Source organism: Apaloderma vittatum, unplaced genomic scaffold (assembly GCF_000703405.1).
Source record: "Apaloderma vittatum isolate BGI_N311 unplaced genomic scaffold, ASM70340v1 scaffold452, whole genome shotgun sequence".
In the NCBI taxonomy this organism is placed as follows: domain Eukaryota; kingdom Metazoa; phylum Chordata; class Aves; order Trogoniformes; family Trogonidae; genus Apaloderma; species Apaloderma vittatum.
The window spans coordinates 60,029-85,043 of NW_009703933.1; the positions used below are offsets into that span (position 1 = coordinate 60,029).

Consider the following 25,015-nt stretch of genomic DNA (forward strand, 5'->3'; position numbering starts at 1 on the left):
GACCAGAGGGAAAGTGCTGTGAGGAGAGGCTGAGGGAGCTGGGGGTGGTCAGCCTGGAGAAGAGGAGACTCAGGGGGGACCTGATCACTCTCTACAACTGCCTGAAGGGAGGATGTAGTCAGGTGGGGGTCAGACTCTTCTCCCGGGCAGCCAGTGACAGGACGAGAGGGCCCGGCCTGAAACTGCCTCAGGGGAGGTTTAGGTTGGATCTCAGGAAACACTTCCTCACAGAGAGGGTGCCTGAGGGAATGCACTGCCCAGGGAAGTGGTGGAGTCACCATCCCTGGAGGTGTTTAAGGAGAAGCTGAATGTTGCACTTAGTGCCCTGGTCTGGCTGATGTGGTGGTGTTGGGTCATAGGCTGGACTTAACGGTCTCAGAGATCTTTTCCAGCCTCAACAATTCTGTGATAGTGTGATTCTGTGAATATCCAATTGGCTTTTGTGTGAGTTCTGGTGACTCTCTTGATGATTCCTTTCGGTGCTGCTGGGAGCAACAGCGGAAAGTCACGGAGGCAAAACTGTGGCAGCCTTTCAAATGTATGAGATACTACTCTGAGTTGTGTGCTCTGGCAAGGTCAGAGCTGAGAGGAGGCATGCTACTTGCAGCTACGGCATCATAAGAATACAAACCTTTAAGACTGAAGTTTGGGACCATGCAGGAACTTCCTACATTTTACTGATAATAGAAAAAAATCGTATATAGTTTGAAGTGATGTCACATAAATATAGTTTTGAGTGTTTTATGTAAAGAAGTAGCCAAAGCTTGGTGAGCCTTCTTGAATTGAGTTACTTCAGTACTTTTCCCATCTAGGCAATTCTCTGAAGCATCTGGCAAGAAAAAAACAGCAACCTTGGTTTAAATATGCATTATTATTCTTGTGCATTGTGTTAATGTATAAATCTTTTTGAAAATATAGATGTACCGTGTTTTCTGTGAAACACCGAATATCATGATTAGACTTCCTTTATCTAATTAGCCTTAATTTTCCATCCTCAGACCGTTCATTCTCATTAATACTTGCCTGGATTTTATGAAAGCCCAACTAACAATGCCTGCAGTTAACAAGAGAACTGCATTAGTATTAAATACATTGCAGAGATACAAGCATTAAGTTATATTGTTTTAGGGTGATTTGACTCAATGTTACTTCCTCTTAAAAGGTGATTAAAGAAAGTGGACCTCCTCACATGAAGAGCTTTGTTACACGAGTTACAGTAGGAGAATTCACTGCAGAAGGAGAAGGCAACAGTAAGAAACTTTCAAAGAAACGTGCTGCAATGGCAGTCCTACAAGAACTTAAGAAACTTCCTCCTCTTCCTGTGATTGAAAAGCCAAAACTGTACTTTAAAAAGCGTCCAAAAACAATATTGAAGGTATGTGTCGTACCTTTGACAGAATTAAGAATGTTTACTCAGCAAATAACTCAGATATAAAATGCTCAGATATAAAATTGGTAAAAGCTTATTTGTCATTTTGTTACTTGTTTGCCTGTGCTGATAGGTCTGTGCTTTTTTAATCCTGAGAAATTTGCAAACACAGTGGCTCGTAAGGTGCTGGGCTTAAGAACCCAGCCCACATCACTGAAGTCTTCCGGGGTCTGGTTTCAGTCTAGTGGAGGGTCAAACCCTCCAAGAAGCTCTGTACAGCCATGGGAATTTTTAGCATGATCTCCTCTGGGAGGCACTACTAGTTTATGTGGTGGTTCTCTCCCTGATCTTTTCCTCCAGTTGAAGATAAAATAGTAGATATATAGGGAAATGGTGCACAGTCCGGCTTCCTCCCTTTGTGGAGCTAGATTCGAGAGTTTTGTGGCTTCAGCTTCAACTGGATTTTTGGAAGTTTTGAAAGAAAGCCAGCAGTGTGCTGACATGTCAGCCTACTGTGTCACTCATCCAGTGCCAAAGGACAATACTTTTAAGTGCCTGTGTTAAGGTTAGCATGTGTTTGATAATGCTCTCTAGCTCTCAGATAAAGATAGAAAATTGTCTGGAGATCAGCCAGGGCTTAGAGACTTTAAACCATCCCTCCATTAGAACATGCCCTGTCTCAAAGGATATCAATATACTTCTTGCTGCATTGATGAGGCTTCCTTTAGAAGTTCAGGATTCTTGAGAGCTCAAGCTTCTTGATGGTACTTTTATTGTTGTTGGCAGTAGATTTATTGCTATTTCTCCAATTTAGTCAGTATACGGTGACTAGCCCTAGTATGTCTGCTCATTCTAAATTCATACAAAACCAAAGGGTCATCTGAAGTAATTAGTCTTCCAAACGATGTAACAAAAGCAGCCACATAGTGTTCATACATTTATGAAGCATCACTACCTAGTCTCAGCACAGAACAACGGATCAGATTGACTTGCTAACTGTTCAGTGCAGAAGACGAGGCTTTGAAAATGACCCCAAATCTGCTACATTTCATGTTATTGTAGGAAGTATTGTTGTGTGAGGAAGTAGTTAAAACTCTTTATACATGTTTTATTTTTTATTGTATGGCATTTTGGATAGTCATGTGGGTATAAGTAGCCTTTCATACTCATTTTAGGTCAGTGTAAATATCAGTGGAGTGTTGCTCACTTTCTCTCTGGTGTTACAGAGTCAGTTTTGCCCCATACTGTGCAGATCAGGAACCTTGAGACTAGAATTCCAGGAAAAAACAGGAAACCTTCATGCTCCAAACTTGTGCCTCCAAGTGTAGTTTTAGGACTTAAATTTCATCTCTTATTTTCCCTCTATTTGCTTCTTGTTTAGTTAAAAAAATCCACATTTTTTCTGAACTATGTTATGTCCATGGCATGCACTGTTAGAGTGGACAGCACTACACCAGTATGGCTTTAACTCCATCCTCATAGAGTGCTACATTGATAGATTGTAAAAATGAGTAAATCAGTACCTTACTAATATGACCATTGGGAATCTGTATATGCAGTACAATGAGTGCAGAGTTCTCTTGGCACATCCAACAGAAAAGCCATTTAAAATAAGTAAATACTTTGTAGACTGCAAAACTGGCTTTGGAAAATGTACAAAGGATTTACTTCATCATCTTCCTCTTTTATTTGCCTTTGAAACAGAAAGAGTGATTTTTCAAAAAAAAACCCCTAGGTTAATTAGATACCTGTCTCCTAGTGAAATTCTGCGGATCTAATTCTCAAAAACCTCTGGGTAGAAATGAACATAAGAAATTATTTAATGGAAAACCATCAGCACTAATGCAGCTTTAAAGCTGCCAGATCGGAAAAGGCTATCGACTCTGGCTGTCTCATTTTGGAACGTTTTTCTCAAGAAAGATGCTAAAGGTATAATAATGTAAAAATCTCTCATACTACGATATACCATTTACCATTACAATCTTAAACTGAGTTATCCAAAGTTGGACATGTTAGAAAGAGGCATTGATAATCAAAATACAGTGATTAGGTAGAAGATCTTTAGTTTCTGAATATACAAGCTTCTGAAAAGCTTTCAGTGTGCTCATTTGTTTTAGTTTAACCTACACATGTTTTGAGCATCAAAAAAAGTGACAAAATTAACTTCTTTTTATTTGTGTATATATTTATGAGGCTGTATCTTATAGCCTGCGCTTTATTTAGCCTGCTCTGCATTTTGTCTCTGCCTGGCTTCTTGCCCACACAGCTGCCCTTGTGCATGACATTGTCTTAACTCTTTCACCCACATCTTCTCTAACAATGGCAGCAGTTACACTACGTAGGATTTGCTGCACAGTTTTCTGAATATAATATCCCTCCCGGGTCTTTGCCTTCAGTTGCTGATGATCCCTTTAGATTCTGAAACACTTTTTCTTACTTGAGAAGCTCAAACAAGCATGAAGGCTGATCATCTCATCCTGCAAATGGCTTAATGAAAAGGAAATAGCTCAGTAACATAAAAACAAATCTACATTAAAATGGCATTTATATTTGCAAGTTCATTCTTTGTATTGTTATATAAATCAATTAAATGTGACTTCTGATAATTTTTGGGGGTGTCAATTTCTCCTCCACAAGGAAATATTTTCATATTTGCTTTGAGACAGTGTTTGCCTTCTAATAACATAAATCCTTTGATTTCAGAACTAGATAGTTTAAGACTGCAGTTTTTCACCTGCCTGTATAATCTTGGACAGACCAGTCTTTCAGTCCTTTTCTTTTCCGCCCATCAGATCGAGTTCCCCACCAACTGTACATTTTTGACATGTTGTTGTGAGGATTATTGTCTGTGAAGCATTTGAAGTACTTTGTGGGTGGCTCACAATATGCAGCATTTCTAGCCCTTGGAGATACTTCTAACTTCACTACGTTAAAGTATTTTGATGGTGAATTCCTATGACGTGCAGAGTAACCTTCTGCACCTTTAGTTGCATTGTAGGGTGGAAGGCCTGAGTGCAGAGAAGGAAGACAGGAAGACCGAGAGAGACAGCTTCTTTGTAATACGGCAAATTTTTTGTTCCCATGTAAATCCCACCTCTTAAGGTACTGCATGTTCCAACATTGTAGCAACCTATTTTAAGGGTCATAGGAATTGGGCAGGGAGATGTTATTTGCTGATGAATCTGCTAATTTTCATCCATCTCCATGGGACCTCCATAGGTAGATGAGGGTATTAGTAGCTTACAGATACTGGATATGCACACTATCTGCAACAGTGGCACACAGAAGGTGTATATTTTTTTGCCACACTTTTCAGCCTGAGGATTCTTATCTTCTGTCTCCTGATCAGAAGACAGGAAGAGATTTACTCCTTATTCTCTCAAAGAGAGTATTAAAGAAGAGGTAAATGTTTTATTGAAGCAGCATAATAGTTGTATGGATATATGCTGAAATAATGGTTCTTTCTTTTAAACCTGTTTTAGACGGGACCAGAATATGGTCAAGGAATGAATCCCATCAGTCGTCTGGCTCAGATCCAACAGGCCAAAAAGGAGAAGGAGCCAGAGTATGTTCTTCTTTCAGAGAGAGGAATGCCTCGCCGTCGAGAGTTTGTTATGCAGGTATCGTGTGCTGTCATGTTAGGAATAATGCCCTTTATGCTCAAACTCAAGCAAAATGGCAGCATAATATGAAGCAGAACTCTCTATGTTTAGCTGTTTGCTTTACGGTCACTTTTACAAGAAGAGTGTGAGATACAGTACCAGAAAGCCTATTTGAACATTTTCTTTCTCTTGGTGAAAGAAATGGCAATTAGATGTTGTACCTACTAGATGCTTTTCTTGTATTGATTTTGAATTTTTTATGCTCTTATTTTTATTTCACATGATAGTTTCTATCTTTGTCCCTTATGGTTCATGATTTATATTCTTTTACTAGTCTTTTTGAAACATTTTGGTTTTGCTATTAGAATGATAGAATCATAGAATCATTTTGGTTGGAAAAAGGTCTTTAAGATCATGAAGTCCAACCATTATCTAACTGTACCAGGCCCACCTCTAAACCATGTCCCTGAGCACCATATCTAGACAGCTTTTAAACACATCTGGAGATGGTGATTCAACACTTCCCTGGGCAGCCTGTTCAGTCTTTGATAACCTTTTCAGTGTAGAAGTTTTTCCTCATGTCTAACCTAAACCTCTCCTGGCGTAACCTGAAGCCATTTCCTCTTCTCCTGTCGCTTGTTACTTGTGAGAAGAGGTAGTTGTAGAGAGCAGTAAGGTGTCCCCTCAGCCTCGTTTTCTTCAGTTGTTGATCAGGGAGTTGCAATACAAACAAGCATTCTGAAGTATGGATATGAATAGCCCCATATTACCAAGCATTTTGGTTTTAAAAAATAGTGTTGTAATGTTTTTTCAGATTTTCAGTTTCTTTGTGGCTTTGTTCATATCTGAAATAACGCAGAAGAAGACCTTCCATCATGTGTTTTAGCCTGTCCCATTAAAGGCTCTGGACCTAGTATAGGAAAGTTGATCATTACTGTTTCTTTAATTTTTAAATTAAGGACATTTACAAAGATTTGATATAACCGTGATATTTTGTTAGATAGCACAACAACAGGTTGAGAAAGTTCACCAGCAAGGAAGAATTCTTTCCTTGTGATTTTGTTCAGGGGTAGTTTTGTGCTGGAACAATTCAGAACGGCATACCTCAGCGCGATTTGACTTGTAGTCTGCAAACCACACCAAAACGTCGTTCCTGATCACAAGCAGAATTTGATGTTCCAACACCTCCTTCTTCTGGAAATTAGTTATGTTTTCACTTAAAGATTTAAGTCCTTCCTTCATGCCTATCAAGATGGACTAGCAATCTTAATTTCCTTGGACCTCAGCAGCCTTTCTGGATGTTTCATTATTTCTCTCTTTGAAGCAAATGAAGGTATTGGGTTCCTTTTGTTGCAGAATCTGACTTACGAATAAAATTTAGATTTCCAACTTTTATGCTACCTGAAAGTATTTGAAAAAAAAATGATTCTGTCATGGACATCCTCTGTGGGAGTGTCCACATTTAGAGATGGCTGTGCAAGATGTCCAGAAAGCACTATGCAATGCACTCCGGTATTAGAAAGATGGACTGAGACTTGGGACTTGGTTTCCCGTTGGAGGAGTGTCAGTAAGGGCAAAATCTTTGGTTTGAATAAAAAAAGACCCAAACTTAAGAGCAGTGAATGCATAGAATATTCCACTATCTAAGAAGACTTGTGAAGGAAAGTGTCAAAGAAATTCCTTAGAACAGTTGCTTTGTTATGAATGCTTTTAAACACTGCAGCTCCATTTTTTCCCGTTTGTGATATTTTCACACTAAAATCGCACTGCTGTTTCTCCCACCTTCAGGAAGTTTCAGTGTATTCACTATGACATGCAAAAACCCTTATCAGAATGAAAAGCCTTCGTATAAACTACTTAAACAATGTTTTCATTTAATTTAATTGAATGTGGAAGTAAAATATCCAGAGATAATATGCTCATTTTTATCTGTCACACAAAGAGCAAGTTTAGATGTGATGAAATGGATCCAATTACTTGTCCTGACTACTAGATAAACAGAAGAAAACCTCTGATGACATTAGTTGGTGTTCTGTTCCCAAAGTTAATTTCAGAAAGCTCTTTCTCTTTGTAGTCAGACCTTTAATCCTTGATAGAGGTTATAATAATAGCTAAACCAGTTTTACAGGTCTGAGAAATAGCAGCACATTGATTTATTGTGAGCTGTGCTATAAATTATCATTTTGTCTTGTCCCATTAAAGTCCTTCATTTTTATTGCATATAAACTTTTAGCAGATTGGCTGTTTTTTAATTGTGATTGCAGAGCTGCATAGAATGTAAGATTTGTATTTAAAGATCATTAATATTTCTGCTTTAGGTAGCTGGATCATTTTGCCTAGTTATAGGTATATACTTTGAAGGGGTATTCATGATCATTATTATTTATTTACATACTCTGTATTCTGATTTAATAGGGTTTTGAGTAAAGAAAAACTAAAACTTTTAGAAGAATATATACTTTATAATTTGAGGAAAGTGAGTAATTACTGAATAACCTAAATCCCTAAATAACATTTGTTATTTATTTGACAATTGTATGCCTGTTTTTACAATTTTTTTAAAGCTCCTTCCAGACTGTTTAAGGTCTTTGACCTCTAAGGTTTCTTTTATTTAGATCACATTGACTATTCTATTATTTTAATTTTATTTTGATTTTGTTTTTTTAATACACTATTTTAAGAGAAAATTTTACAAATAAAATGACTTAATAGACAGCGTGAAACATACCTATCAAAGAGCTATGAGTATCACCAAAGTGACAGTGCTAGTATCACAAGCCAGACATAAACAGCTTTGGGAGTTAACGAGTGGTACTGAAGCCAAGGAATAAATGAGAGCCTTACTCCTTGTGGGTATCCATTGTCTGTAAATTGTCTTTGAGTTTTTAATTTCTCCTAGTTTTATGAAAGGTATCTCGGTTGTCAGAAACCCTTTGTGCAGTACAGACCGCAGGTCCAGCGAGAAGCCTTTTTTCCGATGTTTTGCTAAAAGCTCATCAGGTGTAAGTGCGGCAGAAGGAAGTAGCCCCAGCCCCTGTGTTCCTTGCGGTGCGATGATGCTGGAGGAATGCAAACGTGGTTTTCGTCTTTCTTTAAAAACCACTCTCGTTTAAATCTCCGGGTCATTGTTCGTCTCTCCGTTGTTCTGGGCTATGTCCCAGGGAGGATGCTGGGGACCTGCTGCGGGCAACGTTCCGGCAAGAAAGAGGGAATCGAGATCCTGTTGTGCTTCCCGTGTTAAGCTAGAGTTGGGGAGATGTTCAGCAAAAAAAAAGGCAGGTGGAAGAGAGGGATAACTGTGTGTGCATTGAGATACAGGAAATGTAACGCTTTGGTACGAGTTTGGAGACCACCTGGAAAACCTAAACACGCTCCTCTGTGTGAAGCAGTGTCCTAGTGCCCTTTTGCTTAATTTTTCAGGACTGCATCTTCATCAAAAGAGCTGACAGTTGTTGGTAGGTCAGCAAGATTATTACATGAGGATATTAAGGAGTCTTGCGTTTATCGTGATTATGATCGATGGTTTATTTTTCAGGTAAAAGTAGGCAATGAGATTACTACTGGAACAGGATTATCGTGATTATGATCGATGTTTTATTTTTCAGGTGAAAGTAGGCAATGAGATTACTACTGGAACAGGCCCAAATAAGAAAATAGCTAAAAGAAATGCAGCAGAAGCCATGTTGCTACAGCTGGGTTACAAAGCCTCTACTCCTCTTCAAGACCAGCCAGAAAAGGTGAGAACCAATGGTTATGATGCATTTTAACTTTGTCTAGGTGTTTAGCTGTATGAGCTAACTTCGTAAGAATGGAAGCTTAAACTTGTGCACCCCCCTGTTTTAGGGGGTTGCTTGTCAGAATCAGCCTTCATTTAGCTACAGCCCTGTAGCTACACTTGGTAGTAAATGCAACCTCTCGTCCTGTAAGAGTAATTAAGAATAAAAATGTAGTCCCATAGGATAGTGTGTGCATAAAATTGTACCTGTGAGGTATGCACCTGTTTCTACTTACAAATCAGGATAAACATGCCTCTTACTTTTATTCTATTTTGGGTATCCATGAGAGCACTGAAAGGAATGATGTTAGTAATTCTTATATATGAAATAGCCGTAGTAGTCAATGCTTGTCTTCCTGTTGTGTATGCACTAAAAGCATTCCAGAAAAATGATGGCCTTTACAGGTTTGATTACTGAGAAAGAAAACGTATTTGTTTCCTTTTCTGTGGAGAAAGAATTACATTTCAAGTTTGTATGAGCTGTGGACTCTGAACAGATTATATCATATGTAGATTCACTGCATGTATGTAATTTGATCATGACTTAAATGTTTGCTGTGGCTGCACCAGCTAGCTCAGGTCAACAGAATGTTTTGCTGGGCTTTTCTAGGGACTACATGATAAATCTAAATATATTATATAACTATATATAACTTCTGAAACATCCTATATTTTTCTTTAAAAAATAAAGAGAGAGAGAGAGATATTCCTATATATATACATATATATATAGGAAGGTACTCTGTTCTCTGTGTTCTGTACTCCTAGCCAGGAAAAGATAAATGCCATGCTGGTTACTTGGCCTCACCTCCTGTTTCCATCTCCTTTGGGAGGTGCAGCTCTACGTACGCTATTCACATTCATCTTCACTGCATTCTTCACTATATATCTTAGTCACATACAAATATGCAGTACTCCAAACAGAGTACTAGGAGTCTGGATGGTGTTTCTCGTGAGGTCACACTGTGTAGTCACAGCCATTTTAAAAAAGGCTTATGACAGAGTTGAATGATAATTCATTTTCACCACAAAGCTGAGACTTCTGCTGTTGAAGATACTTTCTACGGATTTCAACTTTTTCTTCTCTGCTAACTTGGCCAAAGTGCTTTCTGAAAATTAAAGCAAAACTGATTAAGTCAACCTTTCTTCCTAACAGGAAAATGTAGGTTTTCATTCTTGGATTTCAAATTGGCTCAACTATTTTTACTCAGTAGATTTCAGAGATAAAGCCTGAAAAAATCAGCCCACAACATAGTTACTTTGGAGAGCTCTGCACAATGGAAACTTGTAGTTACATTGAAATCATAGAATCATAGAATGGCCTAGACTGGAAGGGACCTTAGAGATCATTTAATCCAATTTCCCTATCATGGGCAGGGACGCCTCTCAACTATATCAGGCAACATATGGGGACTGAACAGGAATCGAACCTGTGGCCTTGGTGTTAGCAGCACCATGCTCCAACTGACTGAGCTAACCGGCCCCCTTCTGGAAAAAGATTTAGTGGCTCAAAAGGGATGCTGCTATTTTGTTTCCCTACCTTTACTAAACTATTGCTTACAAGTGCATTGTCTTAAAACCCCCAGTTTTAATTACATACTTCCAGATGTAGATATCTTAGAATTGAAAGAATAGCATACAATGCCCTACTATTATTCTGAACAAAATGATCAAGCGTGATACTGTATCCAAAAAAGTGTGGACTACTCAAGTCTTATGTATTGGCAGTATTCAAGATCATAGAACAATTTTTTATGGTTTTGTTGAGGTTAAGGACCTAAAATATCTAGAACATCTGGCTTTATCTTCTGTATATAACAGACTGAACATATTTACAGATACAGAAGTTAGTTTGTGTAGTGTAGATGAAAGCATTTTAATTCTCAAACTAAACTGTTCTGGAGAAGAGGGAAAATGGCCCTTAGATCTCCACTAATTTGAGCATTGCGAGATTCCTTCCACATAAATTGCACAAGATGTACAATTAAAAGATACTTGTTTCTCTCTTTGAATCCAAAGTGAGTCCCAATGTAGATTAACTGATGTATCAGATTGGCATCTAAATGGACAATTTTCACTTGTGTTGTTTTTGATGCTTTAAAAAAAAGGCAATTAGTCTTTTCCTGGCTGCTCCCACCTCTCCCCCTTCCCTGCTCTTGCCTGAGTCTTTCATTCCTTTCCTTCTCCCTTTCTAAAAAAAATACAAAGAAAACCCAAAAAAATCCCAAAGCAAAACCAAAATCAGATTTTTTTCCTTAACTGTGTTATAATGAAGACTCAAGAGTATATGAGAGCTATACATGGTGCTGATGGCAGCACATGTAAACAGGTCGTCCGGGTAATGTAAGGAAGTAAAGACTCTGCTCTTCTCTGAGGTTACCTGAGGCCTGAAAGAAATCAGTAATGGTTGTGCAGAGCCCTGAGGAGAGAAATTTGGAAGTGCACTGGGAGACTTTTTTTAGCGCTCAGAATTTTAGCTCTATAGATGAGAATGGAGAGTTGTAATTTCTTCATTTTTTCATGTTTCCATCTTTTCATTTCTCCTCACCACACTTAGAGAGAGGAAAACCAGAGTAGATTGCATTCATATGAGACAGCAGCACTAAAGATAACTTATGGATAGGTGAATTCTTGTTAAATTCCCCATGATTATCGAGTTAATGAACAGTAGCAAGAGAGGAATGAGGAGAGGTGGAAATATTCTTCGTTATACTTTTCATATTTGTTATTCATTTGAAGAACTGTCATCTTCCATGTTTTCTAATATTCATATTATGTGCTTCATAGTACAAATAAAAGGAGTTATGTGAAATTCAGGTGCATTGAGGTGGGTGATAGCTTTGAGATCCAGCTCTAAGCTTTAATAGCTACCCTCCTGTTCCACCAAATGTCTCTGATTTTTTATTGCACGTTGCTTGAACTGTGAGTGTATTGGGATGTACATGATGAGGAAAGACAGGGAAACAATCATTGGAATAGCTGCTTTGCATAGTGTGCTCTTCCTTTCTCTTTCCCAAAGAAAACATCATAGAATCATGGAATGGTTAAGGTTGGAAGGGACCTTGAAGATCATCTAGTTCCAGCCCCCCTACTGTGGGCAGGGACACCTCTCTGCCACTAGACCAGGTTGCTCAAAGCCCCATCCAACCTGGCCTGGAACACTTCCAGGGATGGGGTATCGACAACCTCCCTCGAAAACCTGTTCCAGTGCTTCGCCACTCTCATGGTGAAGAATTTCTTCCTTATATCTAATCTAAATCTACCCTCTTGCAGTTTCAGGCCATCATCTAGGAGTCTGCATTACAACATGATGGTATTCTCAACAGCCTTTACACCACCTCAGTGGTGCAGAGGCAGATTTCAGCTGACTGATCCTCCTTCGCTTCTCTTCTGCTTTTCAGTCCACCTCGACTTCCAGGGCAAATGCTTACTGCTTTTGTCATGGCATACAGACTGCTTTTCTGCAAAGTTTTCTGTTTGCATATGAAATCTCAGTGAGATCTGAAAAGGACCAATCATTTCACATTTGTAGAGGTGCTTATCCATAACTCCCAGTTCACATAAATCTAGATCACTGCCGTCTTATTTACTGTGTAGACTGCAGGAATGGCCTCATTTGGAACTTCCGTGTTAACTGCTCCCCTTTTCTGTGTCAGTAATACCTTTTGTTAAGCATAATAAAATCAATCTGAAGACAATTAGCTTCCTCAAAAAAAAAGTCTATGTATTAAAATAATGGAAAACTTTTATCTTTTTATACTTCCACTTAGTAACTAAATGGATTCCTAGCAAGTAAATATTTTTAAACTGCACCCAAAGTACTTGGTAGTGTTTATGCATTCTTTCATCAGCAGATATTAGGATCTTGGTTTAGAATGTAACTTCTGCGTTATCTGTGTATGTTTTCAACTGAGAGCTGCTTAAAACATTTGATTTTAAGGCTGATTTGGTAATATACTGAGTTGAGCCTAATCCTTGGGGAAGCATTTATATTTCAGCATTAGGCAATAGTTGTTAATGTTTTTTTGTGAAGGGTACATTCCTCCAATAACCTGTTTCAGACAAAAATTAAGATATGTTAGCAAAGTTTTTGAGCAGATGTGACAATCCCAAGTCAGCCTCTTTAGAATCATTCAGCCAAATTTATAAACATTAATGTTCTGTTTATGAAGTAGTTTATTCTTTCCTTATATGTCTTTTGCTACCTGTTTCAGCTTGGAGAAAACAAGAGCTGGAACGGCCAGAGTGTTGGGTTTCCTGAGCCAACAAGTAACAGTAAGTATTACTTTCTAAATGTGCATTTATACTTACTTCCCTGTGTAGGATTTGGATTATTCAAGACAATAGAAATGCTTTTTGTAAATATTTTAGGGTTTTGATTGCAATTAGATGAGCTAACTCTTGAGTCTTCTCTGTGTAAGTGTAGATCCGAATGAGTCCAGGAACAAGGAGATTTTTATTTACTCATTTAATCATTGAATACTTCAGGCTTTAAGGGTTTTTAGGAGGTCATCTAAACTGCCTGCTCAAAGCAGGATCAGTACAGAGTTCAGACGTGATTGCTTATGTCTTTTTTCCTGTTCTTCAAGGATGGAGATTCTGTAGCTTCTCTGGTAAGCATATTCCAATGCTTAATTGTCTTCATGTTGATTTTTTTTTGTTATTTATTTTATCCCAGTCAGAACATCTCCTCTTTATATATGACTACAGTCTCCTGTTCTCCTGTTCTTCTGCTACCTACCTCAGTGTTGTGCCTGGCTTCATCTTTTTGGCAACATTTTTTTAAGTATTGGAAGGCTTCTATTTAGTCCCCCAAAGCACACCACTGTCCTCTAAGCCTTATCATCCAGACAGATTTTCATCATCTAGTAATTCACCTACCTAGGCTCTAATACCACAACTTGGATACAAGGATGCTGTGGGAGACAAGGTGCCAAAAGCCTAGCTAAAGCTGAGGTAAATGACATCCACTGCTCTCCCTTCATTCATAAATCCATCCATTTCACTGTAAAAGGCCATCAGGTTGAGGCTGGTTTTTTTATCCTTGGTAAATTTGCACTGATTGTGCCCAATGTTTTTTTTGTCTCCTTTGTGTGCCCACAAACGCCTTTAAGAGGGCTGCATGCTTTTCCCAGGGACTGAAATGAGACTGACCAGCTTGTCTTTTTTGATGATTATGCTTTTCTTTAGTCATTGGAGGCCTCTTGTAATCTCCATGACTTTTTGAAAATGATAAAAAGTGACCTCACAATGACATAAGGTGGTTGACGGAGCATGCTGAGATATATCCCATTTGGTCCAATGGACTTGTATGGGCTGAAAATTTCTCAAGAGACACCTGACCCTGATCAGCTTCCTCTGCTGATAGTTTCTTTCTTTCTTGAGCTGTTTATATAGACACAAAGGCCTGTGAGACCTTGTTGGTGAAGACTGACTTCAGTTTCACTGCAGCAGATAATGAATAGGACAGACCTCTGTGACCTTAAATTTTTGCTGTTTAGACCACTAAAGATGATATAAATAAAACTTCCTTCACTTTTCCATCAGCTATGGATTCTTCTTTAGAACTGTGCTGAGCTCTGAATTAAGAGTCCCAAACATTGTCTCCCTCAGCTCAGGACCGTACAAGAGACAGACACACAGATGAGCTACCTCCTTCTATTTTTTGCCTACATACATCTGAAAGACATGACCCTAGAAGCAGGTTTTAAGGAGGTTCAATAGTGATTTGGTATATATACCTTTTCTTCCTTGGTCACTAGACCAGGGGAATAATTTGTGCTTCAATTTGCACAAAAGTTTATTACTGTTTAAAGTGATCTTAGATTCAGTGTATGCCATTGTGTTTCTCTAAAAGGAGGGTTTCTACATTAACTAAGACTTCTTATTAATTGCTTCCTTCCAGCTCTATCTCCAGCCCAGCGATACTTTTATGTGATTTCTGTTTGCATTGTCAAAATCTCTAAGGACATGGCCTGCAAAGCATCTTCAAATGTTAACGTATTGTAGTTTGGGGCAGCAGAATAAGACCTCTAGCTGTTCTCTCCTATCCTTGCAGTGTCTTGTAGCAAAGATGTTTATAGATGACATCACAGCCATCTATTACACCAACAAGAAAAACAGTCTCTTTCCCAGGCTTCATCTGGCAAGAAAATGTTGGCAGTTATATATGTAAATCCAAATGTAGAAAGAGAACACAAAGGCAAAGTCGCTCAACAGGAGACAAGATCAACAGAAATAGTATTTTAAACCTTCACTGAGCAAGGAACTTATTTTTCACAGACTGACCTGCTCACAGACCTCTTTTGCAGCCACCACAGTCCATGGTACAGGAGGAGGTTTTCATTCTGAGATGCTTTTCTAATGCACAGGAGACATAGGTGCCTTTATTTCTATTCTTCTGATCTCTGAGTAAATTGGAAAACAAAGGAGATGTAGCTGTCACGTCAGTGGACATAGAGCATCTGTTTCTGACAGTGCAGTTTAGAGACCACTGTGCTTGATCCCTTAACTCCTTTTTTTGAGGCAACATTAATCATCAGCTGATTAAAGTGTATAATGTATAATTTTTTATTTGAGCCAGACTATAGTATCCTTTTGCAAAACAGGAAGGGTCTGAACCTAAACTATGATCAACAGGCATATATATTTTTAATTGATTTTTTAACTCTTCACCTCATAAAGGCTGTTTCTCTCCTAGAATATTTTCTTTAAAATGTACAGCTTAACTGTGATTTCTGTATAAATCCATAAGAGGAGAATGAGTATATTACACTTATATAGAGAACAGACCGGTCTTTCTTCAGTTGCAGTCTCATCCGGGATTCATGGAAGACCTAGGAATGCATTTTTCTTCTCTAAGTGTGTTAATGTGATATCCCCCCTGACTGGCTTAATTGCTATTAGGTCTTCTTTTTAAGTTTCTTGTTGAAACCTCTCTTGGTATGCCCAAACTAAAATGGCATTTCTGATAGAATTATGAATCTGCCGTATCAATTAGCACTCTATTGTATTTTGTATAGAAAACCACTGTAGTAGTTTCTACAGTGTAAATCTTTCAACATATAAATATCACACCATTCATTTTCAATGTATAGGAAGGAACCACAGATTCCCAGATAGAAAACATGCACGATGTTTTAGTATGTTATTTAGGTAACCAGTAAGTTCAGTTGATACCTCCCTTCTGACTGGGTCTATGAAGAGACCTGTTTTCAGGACGTGACTGAAATTAGGGGATTGTCACATTTGGGGAAGCTTTACGCAGTGTCACTTTATATTTCTCCCCAGTTTTCCATAGATATAATTACTTTTGAAAGGCTGTGCTAAAATTTGTTAGGGGGATGGTCTGCCAGTATATCTTTATCTATGAGCACTTGCCTGCTCTGCTTCTGGTAGAATATTATGTGTTAGCTTCCTGCACAGGGAATGTTGAAGAAATTCTGAAGAATTAGTGTTATTAAAGAATTTTCCCTTCTCACACCCATTAGTCTTCCCCTAAGCCTCAGCACCCAAGGTAACTTCAGAGCTTTGAATGAAAGAAATCACTTTCATGCGTGATCTCTCATGCACCTGTGAAGTGCAGGGGTTTTTTTAAAGAAGTTTCACTATTTGAGAACAAAAATGTCGCATCCTTTCAGGTACGCGTATGCTAGTTTATATTTAAGAACAATAGCTGTTGGTAAGTGAATCTACTGCCTTCAGTGCCATCATTGTTGTAGGAGGTTTAAAAGAGGACGAACAGAACAGATTTGCCCCTTCTTTATCCTTGCTTGTAAGGGAAATGTACAGTTTGCATTTGTTGTTACCCTAAAATCTAACTTTGAGTGGCCTTGCAAATCCAGTGCTCTAAGATTCCTACATCTACTGTTTGGCAGCTCTTATTCATATTTCCAGTGATTTTACTCCTGCTAGGACAACATATGTGCATCAGTTTCCTTTAGCAGGCAGATACTTTTTCTTTGTTTGCATAATGCACTGTTTCCATCTGAAACTGTGTGAAGTAAAACTGGAATGCCAAGGTGAAGTTGTGTACTTTAGTTCAACAAAATCATAACAGTTGTATATTTTAGCACAGCTGAAGAACAGATTTCATTGTACCCATATTACATAGCTTGTTTTTGCTGAGAAATACCCAACTGTCCATATCGTCCTACATACTGACTCAATGCGTTTTAAATATTCCGTGTTAAATATCCTTGGAAATTAACTTTTCCTGTTCCACTCTATCATGTTGCTTTTGGAGCGATCCTTGTGGCAAGCTTCACTTCTGTTCCTCCTACTCAATAGCAAAGCTGCTTCTCACAGGTTTACGTCTTTACTTTTACTCTTCGTTTGACAATCTTAAAGATGAGAAAAGAAGCTGTTTGTTTCTTGGTTTGGGATATCTTAGGCGTTTTTCATGTGTGAAATAACAAGAACATTGAATAAGTTTGGGTTTTTCTCCCTGATGCTTCTGAAAGAAACTTTAAGACACTGTGGGCAGACCACAAGGAGATGTTTACTGCCAACAGAATGTTCATTTATCTCTCTGGATTTGACTTAGGCAGGTATCAACAAAACGTGAAACAAGTGAACAACCCTAATGCAAAGTGCATTTTCTTGAGAATGTATTTTTGATTTTGTATTTCTGGATGGGATGGTCACAAACATCAAACAGTATGTGTTCTAGGAGAAGCTGTAGATAAGCTATGAATAACAGAAAAATATATTTAAAAAAAAGGAAAAAAAAAAAAGCAGTGTTTTTATATGTCCTGGGCTGCATCAAGAGATGCGTGGCCAGGAGGTCGAGAGAGGTGATTCTCCCCCTCTGCTACTCTCGTGAGACCCCACCTGGAGTACTGCGTCCAGTTCTGGAGCCCACAGCACAAGAAAGATCTGGACGTGCTGGAGTGTGTCCAGGGAAGGGCCACGAGGATGATGAGAGGGCTGGAGCACCTCTCCTGTGAAGACAGACTGAGAGAGTTGGGACTGTTCAGTCTGCAGAAAAGAAGGCTCTGAGGAGACCTTATTGTGGCCTTCCAGTATCTCAAGGGGGCTACAAGAAAGCTGTTGAGGGACTTTTTAGGATGTCGGATAGTGATAGGACTACAGGGAATGAATTGAAGCTGGAGATGGATTGGTTCAGATTGGATGTGAGGAAGAAGTTCTTTACCGTGAGGGTGGTGAGACACTGGAACAGGTTGCCCAGAGAGGTGGTGGAAGCCCCATCCCTGGAAGTTCTGGATGGAGCTCTGGGCAGCCTGGTCTAGTGGGGGATGTTCCTGCCCATGGCGGGAGGGTTGGAACTAGATGATCTTGAAGGTCCCTTCCAACCCTGACAATTCTGTGATTGTATGTTGTAATTCTAACAAGAAAAAAATATCCCTAACTATTTTCTGTAGTATAGTTTTCCTTCATCCGTTTCTAGCAATTTTGGGAGTCACAAAGTAAGTAATGAAAAACCAATAATAATAAAAAAATACAGTCAGAGCAATCCTACCTCTCTGTAAAGGACAGGCTCTTTGTTTTTCTTGCCTAACATTTTATTACTAGGGATTCGGGATTCGTGCATGACTCTACAGTCTTTGTTCTTCAGAATACATCTGCTCCTGCTGTTTGTTCACCACCTGAAATCATAATCATTTGTTTGTGACATCACAATTAGTTACTGTGAAGATGGTTAGATTGTTACCAGCAGATGATTATGATTTCAGATGGTAAATGAGCAGCAGGAGCAGATGATCTCCTAAGGAAAAAAGCTACTTGATCTCATTCAATTGTTCTCAGTAAGAAACAATAAAAAAGGCAGTGAGAGAAAAGCAAATAGATATTCAGAAGAGTTTCCTAGGTCTGTGAAGAAGAAATCTGATCATTTTTCAATAAGTGACATGAATTTTAGTATTTTTTTAAAATCTACTTTATAAGTAATTGAGAATATAAGAAATATAAAAATTATGAAAATGTGTTGTGGTAAGCCCTAACTGTATGGTTATATTCAAATTGTTACTTAGATGCTTCTTTACCATTTTTTTTGTGTAAAAATAAATGCAAAATAGATAATATAATTATTTAATTTTACATACTAATACATCTTCACTTTAGAGGAAACAAAATTTACATGAAATATATAGTTCTGGGCCACAATTGTTTTATGAGGATTTTTTTTTCTATTCCTCTACATGTTTATTTTTCAACTGGGTTTTTGGTGAAGACTTCCAGCTGATAATTTAATACCCCTGTATTTCCGTGAACAGTAACTGAAGTCTACAGTGTGGGAGTAAAGTTATTGTTTCGTGTTTCAGACATTTTTAGTTGGAATTTATGTGTTATATTTTGCTGAAATATGTAATTCTTTGGATGTATTTCAGAGGTGATTTGCAGTGCCTTGTGTGCATTTCTGCTCACTAAGTACTGCTGATTCATTGTATTCACTTTCTGAAATGCTTCCAAACTTACTAAACTTTGACAATTATAATACACTCTTGCTAGGAGTTAGATTGATACATCACTAAACATTTCTTGAATTATGTGACATTCTGAGTAGAAACCACAGCAAGAGGGCTTGACAACACCACTTATGTGATGAAGCACAGGCCACAGAACAGTAGTTTTCCATCTGTTTGGTTTAGGTTGTTTTGTTTTGTGAGCTTTTTCAGTTACCATCCTGTCTGGTGAGCATTGGACCATCACTGTGTGTTTCAGGGAGCAGTTCATCAGCTGAGCCACTTATCTACCCTCTGTATGTCTCACCACCTTGGCTAGAGTCTCTTATAGCAGTTGGTTATGTTTAAGTAACACCTTGCCTCTGCAGCTGCTGAGTTGATGTGCTAATTTTCAGAAAGAAAAGAGAAAAAGGAAAGATTAATCCCATCTTGTAGGAAGAGTCTAAGTAGATTTTCTTTCTAACTGAAGACATAGGAGATTTGTCCCTTAGGAGGAAAGGCTGAAGGAGCTGGGTCTCTTCAGCTTGGAGAAAAGTAGACTAAGGGGTGATCTCATTCGTGTTTATATATTTGTGAAAGGTGAGTGTCAGGAGGACGGAGCCACACTTTTCTCATTGGTGTCCAACAATAGGACAAGGGCCAGTGGGTGCAAGCTGGAACGTAGGAGGCTTCACAAAAACATTAGGAAGATCTTTTCCACTGTGAGGGTGACAGAGCACTGGCACAGGCTGCCCAGGGAGGTTGTGGAGTCTCCTCTGGAGACATTCAAAACCCTCCTGGACACGTTCCTGTGTGACCTACTGTAGGTGATCCTGCTCTGGCAGGGGGGCTGGACTAGATGATCTTTTGAGGTCCCTTCCAACCCCTGACATTCTGTGATCCTGTAATATATTTTCTGAAATAATTAAAAAAACTTCCAAAACATCTAATATTAAAAAAATACCTCGTATTAACAAAACAGGAAAGGGAATGTTGTCATATTTTCCTTGCTGTTTTGAAAACTAGTGGCAAGATCCTGGTTAGCATTTTTGTGTGTAAGTGGGATTTGGACATAACTCAGGTGTGTAAGACCACAACTGCATTGGTCCTTTTCCATTCCCCAGATGTTCCCCCGTTTGAGATGCTCAATTAGATGCTTAAAATACTTCAAGTTTTGCATCTTCAGATGCGATGCTTTCTTTGTGTAGTTTAGAATACAGGGTTTATTTCTGAAGTATCTAGTGTTTTAAACATGTGCCCAGAGAGACCTAGATTTAGTTTCCCTCTTCAACAGAAGGAGAGTATTTATGGGGTGCCGGGTCATCTGGATAATGGCAATTGCCTTTTGTAAATGTATATCTAATATAATTATGATTTACAGACAGAAAATAATAAAAAAAACCAAAATAGATGCTGTCAAAATGCAAGATCTCGAGAAATAGCAACTGAGAGCTCTTTTTTGGTGTTAACTCTCAAATTCAGATTTAATAATATAATTTTGCAGATTATCTGCATTTGGATTTCTGTCTTCAGCCAAGCAAATGGAGCAGTATCACACAATTAAGGTCAATACTGTGTTTCTCTAAGTACTAACACTTTTCTGAAGTATTTTCCTGCTGCCTTCCCTCAACCTGGAACCCACCACGTACCTCATCCTTAGTCTGGGATAATAATGTCCTTGAAGAATTGAATTGCTTGAACTGAGGCTTTATTACTGTCAGAACCAAGACATAATTCTCCATTCTCTCCTCTATCCCCTTTCCTTTACATCAAACACCTTATCCCTGTTACTTCCACTCCCCCAGAGCTTCCTCCTCCTCTGATTTAATCTTCACTCATACCTATGCTGGGCTTGTTGATGTCCCCCTTGACCTTCTAAGCTTCAGCAGCCTCTCTGTCCTTGTCTAGTAGACTTGCTCATTCTTTCATCTCTTCTACGTGTGGGTCATGCCTTTGTTTTCATCATCACAATTCTCATTCCCTTCTTAATCTGTTAATGAATAGTCTTGCCTGCTCAGGTCACCTCCGGTTGCACTTAGGCACTCTCCTAATTGCTTTAGCCCCTCAAAAATCACTTTCTTGTAGCTTTTACAAGCACCTTGATCTGCCAGCTCACTAGCTTGCTTTTCTCCTGCTCCAAATTTGGTGATCCTCTTTACTGATAAGAATACTGTCCTTTCTTCTGCAGTTACACTTGATCTTATGCTATCTGGTAAATATTATTGGAAACTTCTGATGCAGAAATTTACACACAAAAATAATGGTGTAGATGTTCCATCTGTCTGCTGGAGTATTTCATGGAATATCCTGTAGAAGTTCCCCACTGCTAACGCTAAGACTTATTTTTACCAAAATCTTATGTTCCCAAGCAGGAGTAAAGCTGTGGGAGATTTCAAAAGACTTTCCTTGCATGACTTAAGCACCGAATGTGACAGAAATGTTTGCATATTAAGTCTCCTGTGATACTTCAGTTTCCTTTTTGGCTGTACAGTAAATGTTCCAGTGAAATTAAAGATATCCAGGCCTGACTGTCTGAAGAACTAAGTACTATTTACTTCAATGCCATGGTTATTTTAAGGTTAAGTGAAGTAGTATTTTAATGAGTGACTTTACATAACATGAATTTGTTTGACGTCATGTAGATGAGATCTTCTGATTGAGGGACATTGTGTAATGACAAAACATTTTTTCATGTCTGAATATTGCAGTAGCTGGTGACTTAGAAATACCACAGATAGCTATGTTAAGTAGATAATGATTGCATCTTGGTATTCAAGCCAAGATTGTGTGTCAATTCTTACTGAGAACATAATGGCCATGCTATTTGACTACTCAGTTGTTTGACTGGTGTTTTCCGAGTTCCTACTGAGGTAATAAAAAATTGAAAATATTCTTAGTAGCTTTTACAGTGAGTGGAGTATAAAATGATAGTTCATTTTTGTGATAATATTTACATTTTTCAGTCGTGTTATTGAAATACGTGGTTTTGTAAATTCTCTGTCTTACTCTCAGTGGATTTCTAATGAGCGATGTTCTAGGGCACGCTGAGAACTTGCTACTCCTATGCAGGAGTTACTGCGTGTGAAACTCCTTCATGCCTCTTCAGGTTTTGTTCATTTTAACTAAGTGAAGTCAGGATTAGATCTGGGTCTAACTTGTCTTGCTTCATGCCTTGCTACAAGATTTTGCCGTGTACTTTAAGCAGCACAATATAAGAAGGCTTTATTCAGTGTGAATACAGGTAGCATAACCTGCGAGAAAGCTTTTTGATGATCATCTGTCATTTTATTTGGTTCCAAAAATACTGATTAGCTCTTTATGAACAATTTTTTTTTCATCCAATGGTGTGTTATTTTAAATGCAAGGGTATTAAACTTAATTTATGAGTATTTCATATACAGAATTGTATCATGTTTTACTCTGCATCATTACAGAAGACATGAAAGCATTCCCCCATGCTGGTTCCCCATGTCACTGGCTGTGGTGAAGGGAAGACCACGTGCTGTTCAGGGCTGTCGGTGGAAGTCATACACCAGCTGATTCTGCTTCTGAACCACCACCAAGCATAGCTTTCCTGTGTGTAGCACAGGTGAGAGCCTAGGGAGAAAATTGTAGTTCTCCAAGAAAGAATAAAGTTGTGGTTCAGACTGAGTTTAGACCATACTGAGTGCCCATCAACACGAAAAGTGAATGAGTGACCTTGAACCAGAAGTCATTCACCGAAGGCAGAGGAGAAGTGTCGCTACAGTGTTGATCAAATAGAAAAGAGAGAAAATTAGCACTTAACATATATATACACATATATACAGATTGACAATACAAGCCTGATTCTGTAGGTCATCATCTGGATTTGAATGATAAAATTTTAGCTTTTTAGGTTTTCCATTTTTCCTGACAGAAATAAATAAACCATTGAAAATGATACCACTGACACCAGTGGTACCAGTGTAAATACTGATACTTGTGAGTGTGCAGGCAACACTGTCATCAGGCTCCACTTTTCTTAACTTAGTAGCTCAGTGCTCCTGGATAACTTGCCACTGTCCCTCTATCAGCAAATGCAGTTTTTGTGAGGTCTTATTACAATGAAGCTCGTTTGGTAATATTGTCAGTTGTTGTCCTTTCTCAGCGCGTTCCCCAGGCAGAAAGTCCCTCCAGAAGGAGTGAAGGTCCACACAGTGGGGGTCCCTTGTGTAGAAAGGTGCCCCTGTCTTCCCAGCCAAGGGCACCAAGGGTAAGGGGTAAACCCAACACCAACAGATCTTTTGGAGACTGTCTCTACTACTGCTGCTATGAAAAGAAGTGGAATCAAAGCCCTGAGATACCCTTCAAGGAGAAGGTTTGTGAAGGATAGTTGGGCCATGTTTTATCTTAATCGTACATTTGCCTTGGAGTCTAAAGTGTTTTGCAGTTGTCGGTTTTGTGACAGCAAAAGACAATGGAAGATCAAGAAGTTTATTCTTAGGTAAGAGAGAACTTTGGTGCAGAGTTTTCAGACACTTTAGAAGATTGTGTGAGACTGCTAACAATTACTGCCAAAGATGAATTAGACATGTTTTACAAATGTTAGTGATTACATTGCATAGCTAGCCTGCATATTTTTGTAGCACGTTTGCCCACAGGTTTAAATAGTATAAACAGAAATTATTTTAACATGTTTCGTGAATGTACCTTTAAGTTAATGTCCAGCAGAAGGTGCAATGTTGTTGGTCTAAATGGTATTATTATAGTTCCTGTGACCCTTAATAATTATGATGCTACCTTTGAAGTGTGGTGAAGTTAGTATGGGATACAAATTCAGTGGACACAAAAATCCACTTTTTTTTTAGGTGAAAGACTAACAAAAATATGAAAATATTCACCTAGAAATATTCATGAAGGTTTTAGAGGATAGTATTTTATTCTCCCATGTTTTCTATAAAAATGCTTCTTTCAGGACTAAGTAACATTATTTTTTTTGTTCTCACACTCCTATGTTGATTTCATACTCTTTGTCTTGTGATAACAGCTTTGCTACTGTAACTAAACTGTTATATATGTACACTTTTCTACAATTCAAGAATTGAAGTAAGCAGTAAACAGTGAGCAATGATATAAAAAAATTCAATAATATATTAAAAGTAGATAATTAATTACAATTAATATATGCTTGATAGAAATTTTCAAAGGGATGAAATTTTTATTGGCTTTTTAAAGCAAGTTGTAAGAACCTTCATGAAACATAGGCCCTGAATATAAAAAGTTAATAGCTTAGAACTATATTAATGTAATGTCTAGAATATTACATTACTTTGTTTCCAGAGATAATCAATGATGGTAATATAATATCAGCCTCTCAGAGACAATGTATGATTTAAATTAATTATTGCTTATAAAGCACTTTGAAGTCTTTAGGAGAAGGGTGTTGCATAAGTGTAAAAGTACTATTATTAATTTAACATCACCATTAGAGTAAAGTTAGTACTTTAGGAGCATTTGCTATACTTTGCTCAATGTCTTTTTATTCATCATATGCTGCATATTAGTTATTTTAACATTTAGAAAGCTCAGTAATCTGGAAGTATTCCAAACCATTGTTCCAGACAGCAGTTAGATACTTGGGTGGATCATGTAAAAACAGTGAAATGGCTGAGAAAGCATGTAAAATGTTTGTTTTAAGTAATATTACATCAATGGAAGAGACATCTGCAGCACTGGACTTGATTTTAAACTTTTTAAACCTTTTTAAAGTTAATGTTGTATTATGTTTCACTAAAATTGTTTTGGGGGTGACTAATACCATATGATTTCTAAACAAGTATACTGCTTTACCTTTTGGTCAGTTTTCATTTCTGCTTCTCAAATACTTGTAGGAAGTCAGATTTAC

At 38.1% G+C, this 25,015-nt stretch overlaps 1 protein-coding gene across 1 annotated transcript in view; it reads left to right on the forward strand.

The window, feature by feature from the left end:
* The window catches only part of STAU2 (staufen double-stranded RNA binding protein 2), an 89,232-nt gene that overhangs the window by 43,191 nt on the left and 21,026 nt on the right, over positions 1 to 25,015 (forward strand). The window contains exons 7-10 of the mRNA XM_009864812.1: positions 1,163 to 1,375; positions 4,852 to 4,989; positions 8,577 to 8,708; positions 12,961 to 13,021. Coding sequence (XP_009863114.1) covers positions 1,163 to 1,375; positions 4,852 to 4,989; positions 8,577 to 8,708; positions 12,961 to 13,021 — 544 coding nt within the window. The remainder of the gene's footprint in view (positions 1 to 1,162; positions 1,376 to 4,851; positions 4,990 to 8,576; positions 8,709 to 12,960; positions 13,022 to 25,015) is intronic.